At 39.0% G+C, this 19,675-nt stretch overlaps 1 protein-coding gene across 4 annotated transcripts in view; it reads left to right on the top strand.

The window, feature by feature from the left end:
- The window catches only part of Reln (reelin), a 438,806-nt gene that overhangs the window by 120,363 nt on the left and 298,768 nt on the right, over window positions 1-19,675 (top strand). For all 4 annotated transcript variants that reach the window (XM_021163945.2, XM_029477127.1, XM_029477129.1 and 1 more), the window contains one exon: window positions 2,581-2,716. In XM_021163945.2, coding sequence (XP_021019604.1) covers window positions 2,581-2,716 — 136 coding nt within the window. The remainder of the gene's footprint in view (window positions 1-2,580; window positions 2,717-19,675) is intronic.

Raw genomic sequence — 19,675 nt, 5'->3', positions numbered from 1 at the left:
AGCCGGTGGCGCACGCCTTTAATCCCAGCACTCGGGAGGCAGAGGCAGGCGGATTTCTGAGTTCAAGGCCAGCCTGGTCTACAGAGTGAGTTCCAGGACAGCCAGGGCTACAGAGAAACCCTGTCTCGAAAAAACCAAAAATAATAATAATAGTAATATAATAAAATAAATAAAAAAATAAAAGTAAATATTTCTACTTTAAATCAAGTTATATTTGAGTAGCCGCTGTAGATGGCTCAGGCATAGATGATGTGAGAGGCTTTGTGGGGAAATACTGAGAATTTTATTGCATAAAATTACTCTGATAGACAGGAAGAACATCATGAACAGTTCGCTAAATGCATCATGGAGTGTTGCCTCATGTGTTGTTTGTTATGAGAATTAAACACCCCGTGTCTTCCATGTGAAATCTAAATTTTTATGTCCATGGACCAACGGAGCAGGAGGAGTGGATTCACCCCTATAGACTGTTGTGAGCTCCCAAAACATGGACTCTTGTTTCCTTCTGTCTCATAACAAATTTATTATACTTTAGATATAGGGGGCACAGAAATGTCTTTTTTTTTTTTTTTGAGAGAGTATAAAGCATTCGCTCAAAACTACAACTTCAATAAATGAGAGAATTTTGAAACTTAGTTTCCTATTCCTGGCAATGTTTTAGTTTTTTTTAGTTAATATGTGAAGTGTTTTTTTTTTTTTAACAAGTTTAAATTCACAGCAAAATTGAGTTTAAAAGTTACCCATATAGCCCTTGCCTCTACACATTGGGAAAGAAAAGGCAAAACCCCACCTCTGTAGCTGACATCCTGCCCATGGTAGCACATTTGTCAAGATCAATGACCCTGCACTTGGCACATCATTATCACCCAGGGCACATAGCATCTACTAGGTGCTACTCTGAGTGTTTTATGTCCTGTGAGGTTTGAGCATTTACATAATGGCTGCGGTCCACGATTGAAGCACTGTATAGAATAGCCCCACTGCCCTCAGACCCCTGTTCTGCTCTTCCCTTCTCCCTTGCCAGGCCCAGTGAGTACTCAGCTTTGAACGGCTTCTCTAGTTTTCCCTTTTTAAAGTGTGATATCTAGCTGGAATCAGGCATCCTGTAGTCATTTCAAATTGGCTACTCTTGCATGGTACTATACGTATTTCAGCTTTCTTTGCATTCTTTCAGAGCTTACTCATTATTTTTTCCATTTTAACTAAATCAGGCTCCATTGCCTGGATAGATCATAGTTAATTTATTCACCCTTCTCCTGAAAGACCTTCTAGATACTTCTGAGTGTTAGAATTTATTAGCAGATTTGCTTTAAACATTTGTGTGTGTGTGTGTGTGTGTGCATGCACACGCGCATGCACATAAGTTTTCATTTCACATGGGAGCGTGGCAAGGATGACCATTGCTATATGTTATGATAAGAATAGTTTTAGTTTTATAAGAAAATTGTCTTCCAAAGGAGCTGAAGGATTTTGTGAACTCAGTGTGTGTGTGCATCAGCAGGTGATATTATCTGTGTTCGGGATTTGAGTGGTTCTGATAGGTAGTTGCTGTGTTGTTGTTTAATGTGCACTTTGGAATAGTGTATATTATTGAATATTTTTGTACCGTATTTACCATATATATTTTCTTTGGTACAAAATCTCTTCAACCTATTTTCTAAATAGGTTGTTTCCTTATTGTTTAGTTTTTAATTCATATTTCTTATCTGTGTAAAATTTAAAAGAAAGGCTCTGTTAAAAGGGATCAGAGGTATCCCCGATACCTCAGTAGGTGCTGACTTACCTGCAGATATGCCATAGTGTTTTCATATTGAACATAAGCAAGGTCACAGAACACAGCCCTAGGCAAGTCCATCTAAGAGCAGTGTCACTCTGGATATTCCCACACAGAGATAGACAAAAGCTGGAACATGGTACAAACTACAAAATGATCAACACCCTTCTTTCTGTTAACACAACTGCAAGTCACTAACTTAGACCCACTCTGTCCTCACACCACCAACATGAAAATTAAGACAGTAATACCATTATCTCCAATTTCTGAAAGCTGTATTCTAAGAGTCAAACCATGTTCCCCTGAGAGTGAACTAGGTCTGGAGTACTGTTCCCCGAGCTGTAAGATTTCCAGTATGAAAATCGTGACATTGCCATGTAAACCTGATCTCCTCTGAAATAGCCCAACAGAAGTCCACATCCTGTAAGTACCTCCCAGAGCATCTCTGTGCTAACATACCTCCCAGTCTACTGTGTTGTGTGGTCTCCCACATCTCTGAAAGCTCCGAGAAATCCAGACTTGAGAGTGCATGCTGCTCTGAGGGGATTTGGTGATCAGTAGAGACCTACAAAGGCAAACACGTTCTCTATTGATGGCTTTCATAGGTCTTTAATGATAATGATGTTTTAAATGATCAATTTACCTCTATCAAGGAAAAGAGAAAATTGCATAACTTATGGGAAGTCACTTAGCTTAATGAGCCTTAGTATAAAATAAAAATGTCCATAAAATGTCATCATGCACTGGTGGGTAGGAAGGAGTTCATTTTGTTTTCTTTGTAACACCCCTCCTTTTCTGTCTCACAGGGATCATGTCCGACCACCAGTTTGGTAACCAGTTTATGTGCAGTGTGGTGGCCTCTCATGTGAGTCACCTGCCTACAACCAACCTCAGCTTCGTCTGGATTGCCCCACCAGCTGGCACAGGCTGTGTGAATTTCATGTAAGTACTTTCTGTGTATGTGATGAACATGGGAGAAAAATGCTACCTTTCATGGGGTTACCCAGAATAACTACTTAAGTGTATTATGTCAGTATGTTTGACTTCAATTGAAACCATTCATTGCGGTGTGAAAAGAAGTCAAAGCTTGTTTTTAAAGGAGTCGATTTTCAGTAAAGATTTTATTTTGCATATTTATGTGTAAGCACCATATTTATAAATTAAATTCCAGCTGGCAACAATGCTGATGTGAGGAGGAGAGGGGTGAGATGTCTCATTGAAGGTTTCATTGAAGATGGGTGTTCTATAATGCAATGTTGCAACAGTGTAAAAACTGCAGGGAATGTGGCTTCTCTGGCTTCGAGGAGTTGAATCTGAAGCTGATTGCTCTGTGTTTGGGTAGAACGTTGTGGTTGCAGAAACAGGTAGCACAGAAATTTGTATAACTCCTTGAGAGGTGGAGTAAGGGAGAGAGAGTGGGGGTTATAAGAATATGAGAATGAATGGCCCTAGTAACCCACTGTCTTCAGCTAGCTACTATGCCCTGGAGTCCTACAACCTCCCTCAATAGTGCTACCTTCTGGGGACCATGCAGTTCACACATGAGCCTATAGGAGACATTTTAAATGAGAACCACAATTTTAAGACTTTCATACTTAAGTATCTCTAATACTGCCATTGTTAAAAAGTAAATTTATTGGCTGGTTGTGGTGACACATGCCTTATCACTCTGAGTTCCAAGATAGTCAGGGCTATGTAGAGAGACCCTGTTTCACAAAACAAAATTGTGTGATTTTATATATAATTAATACCATTTAGTCATCTGTAATATAATCATATGGCAAAACCAAATTACACTCCAACATACACTCCAACACTCCAACAATGCCTATTTAGTAAATTTAGAAACAAAGATAAAAGAATGATGCCGTAGGTGCAGGAATTGTGCTGCAGATGCATCCACTGGGGCTTGGTACCCCTTGGTCAATTGATCTCTATGTTTTGAAGAGTTGTAGTTTTATGTAAGTTCCATCTGCTGCTAATGGAGGCATCTTTGATGAGAGGTGAGAGCTACACTATCTGTGGGTCCACATTTTAGCATGCAGTTTGGAATTATGATATCTTATTAAAGTGGCAGTGGTATGGCCTCCTGTAAGGTCCATGGACTCATTATCCCTGGGCATTGGCTGGGTTTATAGTCTCAGGTGTGATTTCCTTCTGCTGAGTGGGCTTTAAGTCTAATGTGACATCTGTTGGTTGCAGCCTAGATAGGAGTGCCACTATTGCACTTTTAGGCATATCTTGCCACACTGATCATTGTTGTGGTACGTAGACATTACAGCTAGATAATGCCATCAGTTGCTTTCTTCCCTTCACTGATGGATCATAGATGGGGTGGAAGGACTGTGTGAGCCAGAGGAACAGGAAGTCTGCTGTGAGACTGTCTCCTAGAAATGACAGGGAAGCTTTACCCAAGATACCTCAACAATATGGCTATCTGAATAAGATCTGAACAATGACAACATGGATAGATATGCTAAGATGGAAAGCAGGAATCTCATGGAACCCTGCCCATAATTAATGATCAACAGACATCCAATAACTGCTGAGAGGAAGAATTTATCATTCCCAGGGATGAGCCACGTTGTTGATTATCCAAGTAGCCATACCAAGTTATACCAAGTAGTCAGCTCTAAATCAAATACACACAAGCAACACTGAGTGGATTCAGCTGGTTGTACATATGAATATGGCTATGTGTGTGTGTGAGAGAGAGAGAGAACGAGAGAGAGAGAGAGAGAGAGAGAGAGAGAGAGAGAGTAAAAAGTGGCCATGACTTTGAGAGGAAGGGGGAGGGATGGGAAGAAAGGGAAAATAGTGCAACTATATTTAAATGAAAAATAAAAAGTACTAACCGAACAGTCCTGTCCAAGCAACAAGAAATGGAATGTTAGAAACTAAAACAAAAGCAAGTGCAGTCCTTCAGCCCTTCACACTCCTCTTGGAAGATGATCACCAATTTAGCTTTGAGCTCTCTGACCAAATATGTATGTTTAAAACCTGCTAAATACTTTAGTGTAGCTATGGGCAGAATATCTGAGAGAACGACTAGCACAAGGAAGTGTGTAGCTCACCAGGAGGGAAAGAAGAAGAAAATGTGATCAGCAGGTGATTTGTGGTGGTGCAGGGTCTGGGACAGTTAACAGTTCAGAACCTAAGATTCTCTCCTGAGCTCACTAAGAGGAGATCAAGTGAATCTTCTTCACACCAGGACAGACAGCACACTGATTCAAATACTTTGCCATCTCCCAGCACTGACTGCGCCTCCTCCCTACGCTGTGGCCACCAATCCTCCTCCTTCTTACCTGGCTTTTACTCTTGGCCCTTACTGCATTTGTCTTTATCTCTAACATATGTTCTTGTTCATTTACTTGCCTTTTTATCACTAAAATTCAAATTCCTTGAAGGCAAGAATCTTGTCTTTAGTGATCTGCCTCAAGAGTCCAGGAGAGAGCTTGACACACAGTAGTTGCTCACTGATTGTTGTCAAGTGTAATAACTCACAGTTAGAAACAGCTGCTCAGCAGACAGTTAAGCAAAACGGGTAGAGGATATCGTTGATTTCTCTGTTCTAATCTCATGCTAAGGCAAAAAAAAAAAAAAACCTGCATAGAACTGGTATCTACCAAAGTTCATCACTAACTCTCTAGCCCTGACAGGGTCCAGTTCTGTGTCTGACAGGGTTTCCTTTGCCCAACCCCAGGGCACTGACTGCACACTTCCTGTCCGTCTCTGCTCTGTGTGACTCAGCTGATCACACTCATCCCATAGAGCTGTCAACATTTAATCTCCATGCCTTCTTCCTGGGGAAGCTTTTGTATCTGAGTCTTTTTCTGAAGGACTACTACGGGCACTGCAAAAGTTCTACAACTTCCACTTCTCCTTGCTCTGCCCTATCCCGGGTGCCTAGCTAATCTTCTTAGGCTCAATGATCATTCACTCAGAATTTGGAGAAGCCTGAAATGCTCTCCTGAAGCCAGGCATTTGGCAAGGATCTGCAGTCTAGGCTAGCTAGTGGATAAACCCCAGGCAGCCATCTTGTAGAGTGTGTATTTTCCCTCCTAGCCCCAGGCTCCTGCAATAACAACTCTGAGAATCAAATTTAAATATAATTGATTTTAGCTATCCAAGGCATAAGTGTTCACTGTTCCCTGGTAAGATCATAGCTTACTATCCCATCTATTCTAAGTTCTGCCACATGGCTGGTTACTCTTACTCAACTGCCATGCTATGGGTCTCCTCCGCGTTCCTGCATGAAAATCTGAGCTTGGCTCTATCCCAGAATCCCTGCTTCCTACTGGGACTCCCAACGTTTATTTCCTGCCTCAGCTACAGGCCAGTTAGACATAAGAGGTTCCTTCTACACCACCTGTCCTTGCCTTCCCAGTTATGGAATAACAAACCAGCATGAGCATGCTTTCGTTTTTACAACTTTCCATGGATGGTGGGAAACCAAACATAGGTCCCAGTGCTTGGTGGTGAGCACTTTCCCAACTGACCCTTCTCCCCAGACCCCGTTTCTGACTTCTTTTAGATGTGGTTTTATTAGTCTACTGTATAACCTTGATATAGAGGTTTGAGGGTTTTTTACACTTTTTTTATTTTAAAATTGCATTTACTTGTTGGAGTGGTGGGGGCATGCACATGCCATGCTCCATGTGTAGAAGTCGGAGATCAGTTTATAGGAGGCGTGCTACCTTCCACTGTGTAATTTTGAAGGTTGAAATCAGGCCGTCATGCTTGGTGGCTAGCACCTTTACTCACTGAGCCATCTTGGCAGCCCTAAAGAGAACTAACAATTAGATAAAGTCATAGGTTCCCATTCCACTTTCTCCCTTTTATTTGTTTTAATATATTACTTAACATCTTATAAAATATGTTGTGCTAGCTTTGAAGAAATAATGTGACTAATATCTAACATTAGTATGTTAATGGCAATTAATTGATACACTCAGGTTTTTGTTTTTTTTAAATCTCAGTATAGCCAATTCATGGTGAGTTGTTTATACTTCTAAACTAAGTTACTCACTTTAAAACCTTTAAAAATTCTGCACTAAAAATTATATACATCTGAAATTCAAGACAATTCTGTAATTCACTGTGTGTACCTTCTTAGTAAGAAATAAATGGCCTGTCTGAAGGTCTGAATACTTAACAAATCACGTGGGCTGCATTTACTGGCTTCCTTGTTAAACAAAACAAAACAAAACAAAACAAAACAAGTAGAAGACAGAGACAAGGGCATTCTGAGGATGAAGGGCCTGCTGTGCTGATGGATAGGCAAGAAGGCTATAGTTACTTTAGTTGGCTGTTTGTCCCTTGTTGAAACATTGTATAGTGGCTGTTTGTCACATGTTGAAACATTGTATAAGTGGTGGTGCCTCTGATCTTCTTCACATTCATGTCTTATGGCTGTAGTGTCTGTCTCTAGTTTTATGCTGTATTATAATCTTCAGTGACTAGCAAGCTTCAAGAAAAAAGGGAGAACAAGAGAGGGAGGAGAAGAGAGGAGAGTGGGGCAAAGACAGGTATGGATTGAAGGAACGATGTAAGTGAAGGAGAAAGCAAAGGATGGAGGAAAGAGGGCATAAGACCTTCAAGCCATTTAACCTCAGACATTATTAGAAAAGGGGGAAATAATAGTGCTTTTTAAACATTTACCATGTGCCTGCTATTCTTCTAAGTGGTTATTATATTTTAATCCAACAATTCTCATAAAAATGAGACCCACTTTAGAGAATTGGTGTCTGCATTCACAGGTGAGCACGCTGAAGAACAGAGCTGTTAAACAACCAGCCTGAAGTTATTCTGTGAGCAAAGCAACATAGGAAAAAGTTATGTTTTCCCCACGTCTTCTGCATTAAGTGATCACTTCTATTTTATTATGGAAAATAACAATACTTACACCATTTAAGTCAGATGGAGTTTGCAATAGAGCATCAGAATCTTTTCCATGTGGCCAGCAGGTGTTTCCTACTGTATTTGACATGAATGAAAATATTAAGAGCAGCAAAACTACCCACTTCATACAAATACCAAGAGGCACAAAAGCTGAGAAAAAAATAAACAATGAACTGAGATATTTTCTATTTAAGGTTGTGAGAAACGAGAAAAGAATCATTGTCAGTAAAGAGGAACCTGGGAGGGACCATATTTGCACATTTGATATTCCAAAGGAAATAACTTCTAAAGGGGTTGGTTTCTTTCTTTCTTTTTTTTAAGTGCTCTAAACAAGAAGCAAAAAGATCCTTTGGAAAATTGAAGACACTAGCAGTTTCTGCACACCTGACAGGCTTGAAACACAATGGATGCAGAGTTCTGAGTGGCTGTCTGAATGTATCCCTAGTGCTTTTAATTTTTGATGGGAGCCATTCCAGCTGCCTGGAGAATCCCTTAAGAAAGACAGTAGTTGGTTGTCCATTTATTTCCACTCATCTAAAGGAAACCCCACAATTATATTTGCTTTGTGGAAACATCTGGAATACGACAGGACTCTGCATGTGCAGGTCTGCTGGGAGTTCACTGTGCCTCAGACCAGGGCATTAGCAGTTGACATATATGGATTCTTCTTGGATATCAAGATTGCATGCAGTTTGCTGAAAAAAAACCCACAAATTACTTCTCCTGTAAGTTGGAAATGATTTATCCCTACTGTGAGATAAAACTAGATATGCTGTTTTCTGAATAAGGAATTTCATCTGTAAATCACAATTCTCTTTTCCCCCCATGGTCTGATTTTCTTTTTTTTAAAACACATCCTACAATTTAAGTCAATTATTTTAGTGCTGCTCAAAAAAATGTACCTGTGAATGACAAGATAAAAAGTATATTATTCATCCGTAGAGGGGAATGTCGGAGCCCTGGCTGCTAGTTCTCACCTCCCGCAGGCCCTGCTTTTTATCAGAGTTACACAGCCAATTAGGCTGGACTGGGTGACAGTCTAAGTTCAGGGTCTAACATGTACTCTCACAGATCGGCGCCTTGGCAAATGAGGTCAGGATGCTTTTTGGGGACTTAATTTTTAATCGAGAGGAGTAAGGTTTGGGATAAAATATCAAACTCCAAGAAGGGTTGAAGGAGCCATAATTCTTTTATTAATGACGTGATGTATTTTATAAGTTTAACAAATACTCGAAAGACAAGACAGCTGTCTTTTCTCCATTCCTGTGTTTCTTCATAAAACACAAAGTAAGGCTTGTTGAATCTATTCGGATCATCTCCACAGGACCTTCTTTGCATGGGCCACGAGACAGCAAGAGACATATCCCTGTCCCTCAGTGCTGCAGACACGGACAAATGCTGCTGCAGAATTCTACCCCAGGGGGAATAGCTGCACTAGGGCATTTGTTTCTTCTTGAAAAGACCTGGTTTTCCGATGGTTCTTAGTTTATCCTGATCAACCTAAAAGGAAAAGCAGTCTGCAGGAAGCACTGTCATCCCTCTCCCTTCGTTTCCCTTGATGGCATGAGCAAGGCCGGAACATCAGAAGGGCCTGGCGTTTGGCGCCAGATCTGCTCTGCTCTGCATGCCCTGTGGCTGGGGCATACTGACACCTGCACTTGACCTATCCTACTTGGAACCTTTCTGGAATGCTTGTGAAAGCAGAAAACCAAGGTCTGTGCACTGCAGGCTGTGCTCCAGTGAAATGCCTTGGACTCTAACAGAGACATGATGTTTGTGGTTTCTCTTCTTTTTAGAATTTATTTGTCCAGTTTTAGAAGCCCCTCGTGAACTTTCAGCCCATAATTGTAACATGTTTAAAATTAGCAGTGACAGTGATGTTGGAGAAGCAGGTAAATACATTTTCCCTGGGCAGTGGCCACTCAATGGTTTGCCAGTGTCTGGTCCCTTGTCACAGAACTATGAGAGTGTGACAAAGCCCAACCCTAGTGAACTAGACAACCCAATGAACTAGATCAAGTTCCCTCTTCTGAACTTGACTCACCATAGCTTTGAACTTCACCAATCAGGACAGTGTGGCCTGAAAAACTTGTTACCTAACTGTTCACTGTAAATTCATTTCTAGTGCAGCACTTTCTGTGATCTTAAACATGGCTCCATAATGCAGTCAGGTATGAAGGGTAGCATTGCCTTGGGTTGCCTTCTCTTATTGTTTCCTGTTCCTGTTACCACTCTACCAGTCCTGCCACATGGCTTAGGTCCTACACTTTGTAAAATGTGCTCTTAGCCATGAAAATGTACTCTCTCGTGCCTGTTATTTAAAATTAGCTCATCTGGAGGACTAATCATTATGAACACAAGAGAAATCATGGGGTTTAGAATGCCATTTGATGGTAGAGGTGAGCAGTAGTATTGTATTACACTCTCTTCCCTTTACTGAGTATGCACATGCCAGGAGGCACCCTAACCTCCCATGTGTTCCCCAAGCTAATGGGTCCTTGAATAAAATTGACTCAAATTTGGTCCTTTTAGCCACAGTCCTATACTACCATCCTATGGCACAGTGAGAACAGGATCTGTGAAGACAGCATAGAAACAGGGAGACGCTTGAAATGCAGACTGAAAAGGGCCTAGAAAAATAGTTACTGTGGTTAGTTTCAAATACATTCAGTTGTGTTTGTAGAGGACTCTGGTATCGTGGCAGATCAAGCTAACATAGCAGGAATTTCCTGCTAAAATCATGTAGACAATGTAGCTAAGGCAGGAAACTTTGAGACCTGTGAGAAGAGCAGCCGCAGGTTTCAGAAGAAAAGAGGAAGACTGAAGTTGACTTAGAGGCAGGATCCCGGGCTGTCATGTCTGACAGTTATTCAGCCCAGACCTGCGCCCCAGGCTTGGCTTTCTGACTCCTGTAGACTGGAAATGTGAGGGCTTCTTTATTTTTCTTTTATTTATTTATTTATTTATTTATTTTAATTAGGTATTTTCTTCATTTACATTTCCAATGCTATCCCAAAAGTCCTCATACCCTCCCCCCCCTCACTCCCCTACCCCCACCACTCACGCTTCTTGGCCCTGGCGTTCCCCTGTACTGAGGCATATAAAGTTTTCACGACCAATGGGCCTCTCTTTCCAGTGAAGGCCGACTAGGCCATCTTTTGATACATATGCAGCTAGAGTCAAGAGCTCTGGGGGGTACTGGTTAGTTCATATCGTTGTTCCACCTATAGGGTTGCAGATCCCCTTAGCTCCTTGGGTACTTTCTCTAGCTCCTCCACTGGGGGCCCTGTGGTCCATCCAATAGCTGACTATTGTGCCAGGCCCCGGCATAGCCTTACAAGAGACAGCTGTATCAGGGTCCTTTCAGCAAAATCTTGCTAGTGTATGCAATGGTGACAGCGTTTGGAGGCTGATTATGGGATGGATCCCTGGATATGGCAGTCTCTAGATGGTCCATCCTTTCATCTCAGCTCCAAACTGTGTCTCTGTAACTCCTTCCATGAGTGTTTTGTTCCCAATTCTAAGAAGGGGCAAAACTTTGTCCACTCTTTGGTCTTCGTTTTTCTTGAGTTTCATGTGTTTTGCAAATTGTATCTTATATCTTGGGTATTCTAAGTTTCTGGGCTAATATCCACTTATCAGTGAGTACATATCATGTGAGAGCTTCTTTAAAGATAGTAGGAGGTTAAAAAAAAAAAAGGAGAGCTGGGAATAGCTCCACCCTATGAAGCATCCATTTTCTGGAAACACAGAGGGGGAAAAATGAAATTTGTTATTGGCTTGGAGCCATCCATAAGGATGTTATGTATGAGATGCTAAACCATCAACATGTGAAGAGCTGCTGTGATGGCTAATATTAACTATCACCCGACAGGGTCTGCTGTCACCTAGGATACAAGCCTCTAGCCACGAAAGGAAGATTATTCTGAGGAAGTTAATTGAGGTGGGAAGGCCCACCCTCAGAATAGATGGTACCGTTCTGAGGGCTGGGGTTCTGGATTGCATAAAAAGGAAGAAATTAGTTGAACACCAGTATTCATTGCTCTTTCCTTCCTGATGTGAATCAATGACTTTCCCACAATGATAAGTACCTTAACTATGACCTCAAAATTCTCATTTGAGTTGCTTTTTTCAATACACACACACACACACAAACACACACACACATGTGTGTATCTTGACACCTTAGAGCAAAGTAACTAATATGAACGACAGTGGTTTTGTATCAGTTGCATGCTATGAAAGACAGTGTTAAGAAATTAGCCTCTAGTGTAAATTTTAGAAGGAAATAATACAAAGACTGGGAAGGAGTAAGCTTAAGGAGATAGTGGGAAGAAGGGAAAGGTGAATGTCTTTTCCATCTAAGCAAGATAAAATAAATTAGCAGTGATATAGCCGATAATAAGCCTTCAGAATATTACCACAGAAAATACCAAAGGCAGCTAGAGAAAAGGCAGGTTACCTGTAAATTCAGCTGAACAGTTGTCTTCTTATCTGAAGACAAAGGAAAAATATCTTCAATGAAGCGAAGGAAAACAACCATTATCCTGGGATTATGTGCCTGGAATATGACAAATGTGAAAGCAAGATAAATTTTCAAACTGTAGCTGAAGATCTTTACTATGTAGACCATGTTGAAGCAAGATTTTTAGACAATGTGCAATGTGTGTTAGTTAAACAGATAAATCGAGAAGAAAGGTGGAAATATAAAACCTTCCAGGGTGTGATGCACTCGTGAGGAGCAACTCCATGTGGCGAGTGTCTAGAATTGTATGCATAGGACGTGGATGTAATTGATCGAGTGTATACCGACACCTGCTTTACGATGGATTTTTAAAACAACAAATAACCAAGCTACAGGGCAACATAGTGTTTGAATTTGAAGGAAGGAAGTGTTAAATGCCTTCAAAGTAACTTGAAAGACCATAGCCTCAGTTAAGGATAACTGTTAAACCTATATATGTTTAAAATAGACATGAAATTAGAACTTTCAAAGCAGGAAGGGGGTCGGGAAAGGGTTAAACATAATGTAATTAATCCATTTCAATAAATGAAAAAGGCAAGTTTAAAACTTATGGAAGCATAAAAGGTCACAGGTCCCTGAACAAGCCTGAGTCCATCAATAATGACAACAACCATAAACAGGGGATAATTTCCATTTGAAAATACTTGCAGAATGTCACTTCAAAATTGAAGCAATCTATTGCTTAAAAAAGTCAAACCTAAGCACAATGCCACAAAAGCAAGGACAAAAGAAGGCCTGCCAGGCAGGCACTACCCAACAGTACCCAGAAAAGAGGTAAAGTGTATAATTAGTGCTTAGAGATAACTGCTTAAGAATAAGATGGTTTCATGTAAACAGAGCTGAGGAGAACATTGAAAAGTGAAAACGTGGCAGAGCGCAGAGTACATATTTCCAATATTGCAAATACCATTATAAAACTCTTTAAAACATATGTGCTAAAAAGATGAAAGATAAAGTGTGCTGGAGAAGACAAGGGCTTATGAAAATTTAATTAGTAACTATGGTGGAAAATACCTGGAGATCCCAAAAAGAGAAATCTTAAGTATAGAACTACCATTTGCACGGCCACAGGTAATAAATTCAGTATGGTGAAGGAATGTCACCACCCTCGTATTTATTGCAACATTATGCACAGTAGCCAAAATGTGGAAAGAACTTACATCCACCAAGAGCTAGCGATTGTGTGAAATGCATGCACATTAGAATGCTATCCACTTTTAAAGAACAGAGTTAGTGAGTTATGTGTAATGGGAGTGAATGGCAGTAAGTCGGGCTTAGACCCTAACACTACATGATGACCCTTGTCTGTAGAATTGCTGAGTATGCACGGGATCCTGAAAAGAAAAGGGAAGTGGGCTTAGCTGTGGAGGGAAGAGAGGCTTCTTGATCAAATGACCCAACATCTCAGATAAAAAAAAAATAGGTTTTGTGATCTATTGTACAGCAAGATGGGTAAACACAGATAATAATAATAATACATATTTCAAAATAACTGAATTTCCAGTGCTTCACCATAGAACATAAGTAAGCAATTATTGATTTATTTGATTTAATTATATAGCATCATGTATACACCAAGACAGTGCCACACAAATGAGTACAATATAATTTATCGTTCCAATATAATATTAATCGGAGATCAATAAATATTTATTGAGTTGATTGTGAATACATGATATATCAGAAGATTATGCCAAAGATTTAGAGCCCATACTCCTAGATTTCCTTCCAGGCATGTACTGATAACAGCAGGCTATGTAATATGTTAGTTGTCTTGGGAAATATCAATTTGGTCATTTAATAAAAATCTCTCAGCAGTTCAAATTTCATGGTTTATAGTTTTTCTTTAACAATTCCAGGATATTGCATAAATTCCTCTAAGTATTAATTCTGATATTAAAATATCCTAGAACACAAATATGTCTATGGTTTACTAAACTGAACTGAAGTCCTAGTTTTGATTGCTATGTAGGGTAATGGAAATTTAAAGGTTAATATTATTATTGACTGTTTTTAAATTAAATGACTCAAGTCCATAGGAAGGATTGTTATGGAATTTTATTGCTGATGGTTTTATTGAGGATTTTTTGCTTTTACAGTTTTGAAGAACTGTAACATGTGAAACACAATGTCTAGACATGTAAGATATTCAGACAGTTAAATCAGTATATGATTAAAGTCCTTTTGTTTATGAAATAAACATTAAACGAAAGTGCCAGCTTATAACACTAATGCTGATCTGCCCTAGAGTCAAGCATACGTGAGACCGTTTGCCCTGTCATTGTTCATGGATGGGATTATGATGACAGGGGCATTCGTAAATACTCTGGGCTGCATATTTCAAAGAGCAACATTCTGAGTTTTGTAGGAAAGATAAACAGTGGAAAGGCTTCTAATTAAAAACATGCACTGTAGTTGCAAGAAAAGTATGGTAGCCAATCCCTTAATCAGATCCCTGTTTTAACTTAAGCAAATATGTTGCAACTGTGTCTCTCAAGCTAAGCCATACAGCCTTTCTTCTAAATCCCCTGCAGGCATTAATGCTCAGCCTGGAGACGGCACCCCTATTTGCTAAGTGCAGAGATGGTTACAAAAGAGCTTTGCTCACTTTGAAGATAGAAAGCTAGAGTATACTTTAATTTTGGTGACTGCCTGGCTCATCTCAGCACCATAATAGTGATTTGGCTCAACCCCAAAAAAGTAGCAAGTCAGTACTTACATGTCTATGGATCAAAATTAGATGAAAAATTGCTGTTTCTCATCTCCAAAGCTATTTGCTGCACATTTTATAACCCTCAAGATGCCTTTTGTAATATGTGATAACAGAGCCAACTGCAGCATCTGCCTGGAACGAGATTACTTTAATTATGGACTCAATGTCCTATTTTCTGCAAGTGATCCCCAGAGACGGACTTCCTGCCGAAGGAGAGGTACAAGGATGCACATTAAAACCCAGCGTCAGCCGCAAGACATGGGTAACCTGCGACAAGGGCACCCATAGAATGCCTGCATTGTCCTAGACTGTGCTGGCACAGAGGAGTCCAGAGTGATATGTTTTTAATTACTCCAGCATCTGCTGTTATGACTTCGCATGGTAAAATCAAAGATGAGCTTATCAGGGAACAAAACCTCCAGACTGTACAGGAAACAGACTGTATTAAAACAGCATTGGCATTGTTCAAACTATTATTTATGTGATTTTTCTTAACAAACAAAAATGGTTTTCTGATCATTCTTAAACTAAAATTATTGGATAAAACAGACTTTTCTCCCCAAGCTGAAAAATAAATGTGTTTTTTTAGTTTACTTGAGTGTTGTTAGAACACAAAGCTAAGTGGTTGTTTGTTGGGCAGTTTCTGGGGCCACTCAGAATCAGTTTCATTGAGAATCAATGTGGATAGCTTGTGTGGGTCCCCAGAAGTCTTCGTAACATTCCACCAACTTAAGATTATGAATGGCGACTGAGAGAAAAGTGTTAACTTGCTTTTATTCGTCCCAGGAGAAGCGGGCTCCTTGGGGAGTAGCTTCATTTCAAAAGCATAGCCTGTACCCACACTTAGGTTACTTGGGAACCCATCTGACTTCTCAAAAAAGCATAACTTGAAAAACTATAAGTGTATTTAGTATTTTTTTAAGGTTGAAGATTATAGAAGACTAAGTACGGGAATTAAGTTTAAACTTTACAGTAAGCCTTTAAGCCAGGATTTGGCATGGGATAATTTTCTGTGGGGGAAGAAAAGTCCAAACCACGACCGACAAACAAATATACCTACTTACACTCACATTGGGTAAAGATGAAATACTGTTAATATTTATGCTTTAATAAGGAAAATGAAATCAATAAAAGGAAATTTTAAGTGTAAGTCTAAAGCACTGAAATCAATCTTGCGTACTTTCTTATCTGTAATATACACTCCATACACTGGACAAAAATTTAAATATGTTGAAATACTTAGACAGAAATTTTGTACTACATAATTTTTTGTCTATGGGCAATTGAATCTGCATCATCTATGTATCAGTGGAACTTCTAAGGAGAAAGGACCAGCACTTGTTCATACGTAAACTCCTGTGTTAAGAAGGAAAACACTTCACATCTACTGGAAACAACCACACAAAGTCATCAGCCAAAGGAAATAATCCATAATTCTTTCACTTTATTGCTGACTGTGGAAATACATATTTCTTTATGCAGCAGCCCCCAGATTTGCTGTGCAGTTAAGTACAGGGGGTGGTTTGCAGCATCTTGCTGTCATTCTTTAATGATCAAAGAAAATCCATTTTCTCTGAATATTTGTTCTGTAATTTCAATTCTGTATCACATGTGGTAGCTTCAAATTAAACTTGAGTTTTTAATCAAGAGCTACACTTGGAATATAAGCTCTTTTTTAATGCTGTTTTCCAGACATTGTGTTCATGTATTTTTTTTAACTATTAAGTTATTATTACTGTCTTTCTTGTCTTTCCTATTTAAGTTTAATATAAAATATCTTGACTTTTTAATTAAAAAAGAATACAAATAAGCAATTTTTTAAAAAACTGATTTTGCTTTGAACATTTATACATGACACTAAATATCATTTTCTTACAAACATTCTAAGATGTTTTTCTGATTATGAAAATAGTACTTGTATATTTTAAAATATTACATAATCAGTACTTTCATGTATATAGACACACATGTCTACTTTCTCAGAAACCAGAATAGTACCTCAGGATGTACATATGTGCCAGGTGTGTGTGTGTGTGTGTGTGTGTGGTGTGCTTGTGCTCAATTGTGATTGTCGTGAATTTGGGGTTCTACCATCCATTTTATTTTCAATATAGCTTTTTTTTTTTTTAAAGAGAAAGTAAAATTTGCATTGTGCATGTTTACCCCAGAAACCATGCATCTACTTCAGCCTCCACGTGGCATCTGTTAACACACTACACTGTATATATCAATCTTCCGTATGTGGACATTGTGTTTGCTTCTGATGGTTCATTGCTTATGGTGGACAACCTTGTAATTAATATTTTTTGCATACTTCTTTCTACTTGTGAAGATATATTATTCTTATATTAAACAACTCTGAATTCATTCTCATAGAAAGCTAAGATATTCATAAACCTGTATTTTTATTGTTTGCTGAGGTATACAAAGAATAATAGTATTGATAATTATTTCCAAGGTAAATGTCAGCATCCTAATTATCATTATAATGATCTAGTTATCACTTTAACAACATTTTATCATTTTGTAGTATTTCCTGTTCCTTTATTAAATTCCAATAAATACTTTAAGAAGTTTCCTTTCAGCTGACAAGTCAGTAGAATGAACTGCTTGATCTGATACATATATATATATATATATACACACCCACCTCATGCATGCATGCACACACATGTATATACACACAGACCACATGTACACATGCATGCACACACACAAACACCACACACATGAATGCACACACATACAGATGCATATACACATGCATATACACACATACACATACATACACACACACCATGCAAGCACACACATACACACAAATACATACACATACACACATGCATACACACATATACACATATGCAGACACAAATATATACACACAAGCATCCCACACACTTATACATACATACATGCACACATGTACATGCATGCACACACCTACACATGCACAAGCATACATACACACACACACATATGTTTAAATATGTTTGTCACTTTATTGTTTAATGCAATATCCTCTTATATAATAAAATACAATCCACCACTAATGGGATTTGGCTTTATTATATTGTACAAAGTTTGACTTTGTAAATACTTACTTCTGAGTGAATATACTCCCTTACTGGAGCCTTTAAAATTGTCACCAAATTATTAATATTCTTTTATGACATTATTTTCATCTTTCTTTCCTTCCACATTGTATTTTGTCTTCTCTGTCAAAGTAAGATTTTAATATCAATATCATTAAGCTTTTTCCAAAAGTAATATGACCGTAGTGAATACCAACCTTTTTTTTTTCTATTTACAAGAATATTCACACTGAACTTTCTCATCAGTGCAGTAGTCATGTCTGGTTTTGCTGAAGTCAAAGTATATTATTCCTCTAGGAAAAGAAGGCTGCCTGTGTGTTTACATCCTTGGTTGTCTGGCTGCCCTTGCTCTCAAGTCACTGGTCCATAAATCTCCCAGAAGCATGAATCCACAGAGGAATATTGAAGTGCATTAGTGCCTCTAGACTTCCCTGGGAATAAAATGCTAACGTGCTGTGGATACACATAAGATCAACTGTAGACATGGCTGAACAGAGCAGCAAAACCGGGGTCAGTGTGGAGAGAGTATAAAGCAGTGTGAGCCAGGGAAGCAATCCGAGCTGTATCACACAGCAAATGTCTCAGCTGCTGCACCAGCAGAATCAAAAATGATGAAGGGTTGAGTCTCTGAGAAGACAGTGCCATGTGGCTTGCTTGGTGCTCGTTCTCACTGGCCGACAATGGTGACTGCACAGGCTGCTGTTGTGTATTTAGGGATAGTATTAGATAAAAATAATTTCCATACAAAGTTTATATCCTATCATTGCTAAAAGTATACATCTCTTGCATGTGTGCATGCTTGGGTGTGTGCATGTGCATATGTGTGTAGAGAAAGATAGCTATTGATACCCACTGTAAATCATGCCATCTTCTTTGGGGAAGATGAACTTTCTGCATAGTGAGTTTTTCACATTTTTGTAAGAAATCTTAAAGCTGTATCACCTTTCTGCTGAGTCTTCATAGAAAAAATATGAAATTTCTCAAGTAGACTAAAATGTTTTTCCTAGTTTCAAAAACTTATCATGTAACAGCTCAACTTAATACTTTTCAAACTAAAAATATACGTGCTTTATGAAAGAATTAACCAGAGGGTGTAACCATCAGCTACATTTGAAATTCATTCTTACTGTTTTATGCCCATTTATTCAGAACTTCCTGTATAGCAGTCGAGGACAAGCTTGTCTTTGGACAATTCATGTGTGTAAGACATCACTGAGCATGCTAGATCACACCTAAGTCCAGAAGCATGAAAACCCCTGCAGGTTCAAGGCCAACCACAGATGCATAGCAAGACTTTGTCTCAAAGATCAAAAACAATAGACCAAAGTGTATTTTAAAGTGTTTCTCCTGGAGATTTTCAAAGTAACATACTTGCAGGATTTGCCATTTTAAAGGTCTGGGTATAAACTTAGACGTTGGGGACACTTCTGCCAGGCTACAACCCGTTTCCTCACACATGTGTTTTATTTTTCAATATAAAATTGTCACAATATCTAGTAATAGCGTTTATCAAAGAAGTCCTATCTGTGTAAAGCTTTGGCTTGTCTAGACACATCTACAAATTTGCTCATATAGAAAATCCTATTAGTGAAGCACTATTGTACATATCCATACTAACTTTAAAAATATTAAGTACCTCACAGTAAGCAATAGCCTCCTTAGGCTCC

Source organism: Mus caroli, chromosome 5 (assembly GCF_900094665.2).
Source record: "Mus caroli chromosome 5, CAROLI_EIJ_v1.1, whole genome shotgun sequence".
Taxonomy (NCBI): domain Eukaryota; kingdom Metazoa; phylum Chordata; class Mammalia; order Rodentia; family Muridae; genus Mus; species Mus caroli.
The sequence above is the reverse complement of the archived record's forward strand: the minus strand, read 5'-3'. Positions and strand labels throughout refer to the sequence as shown.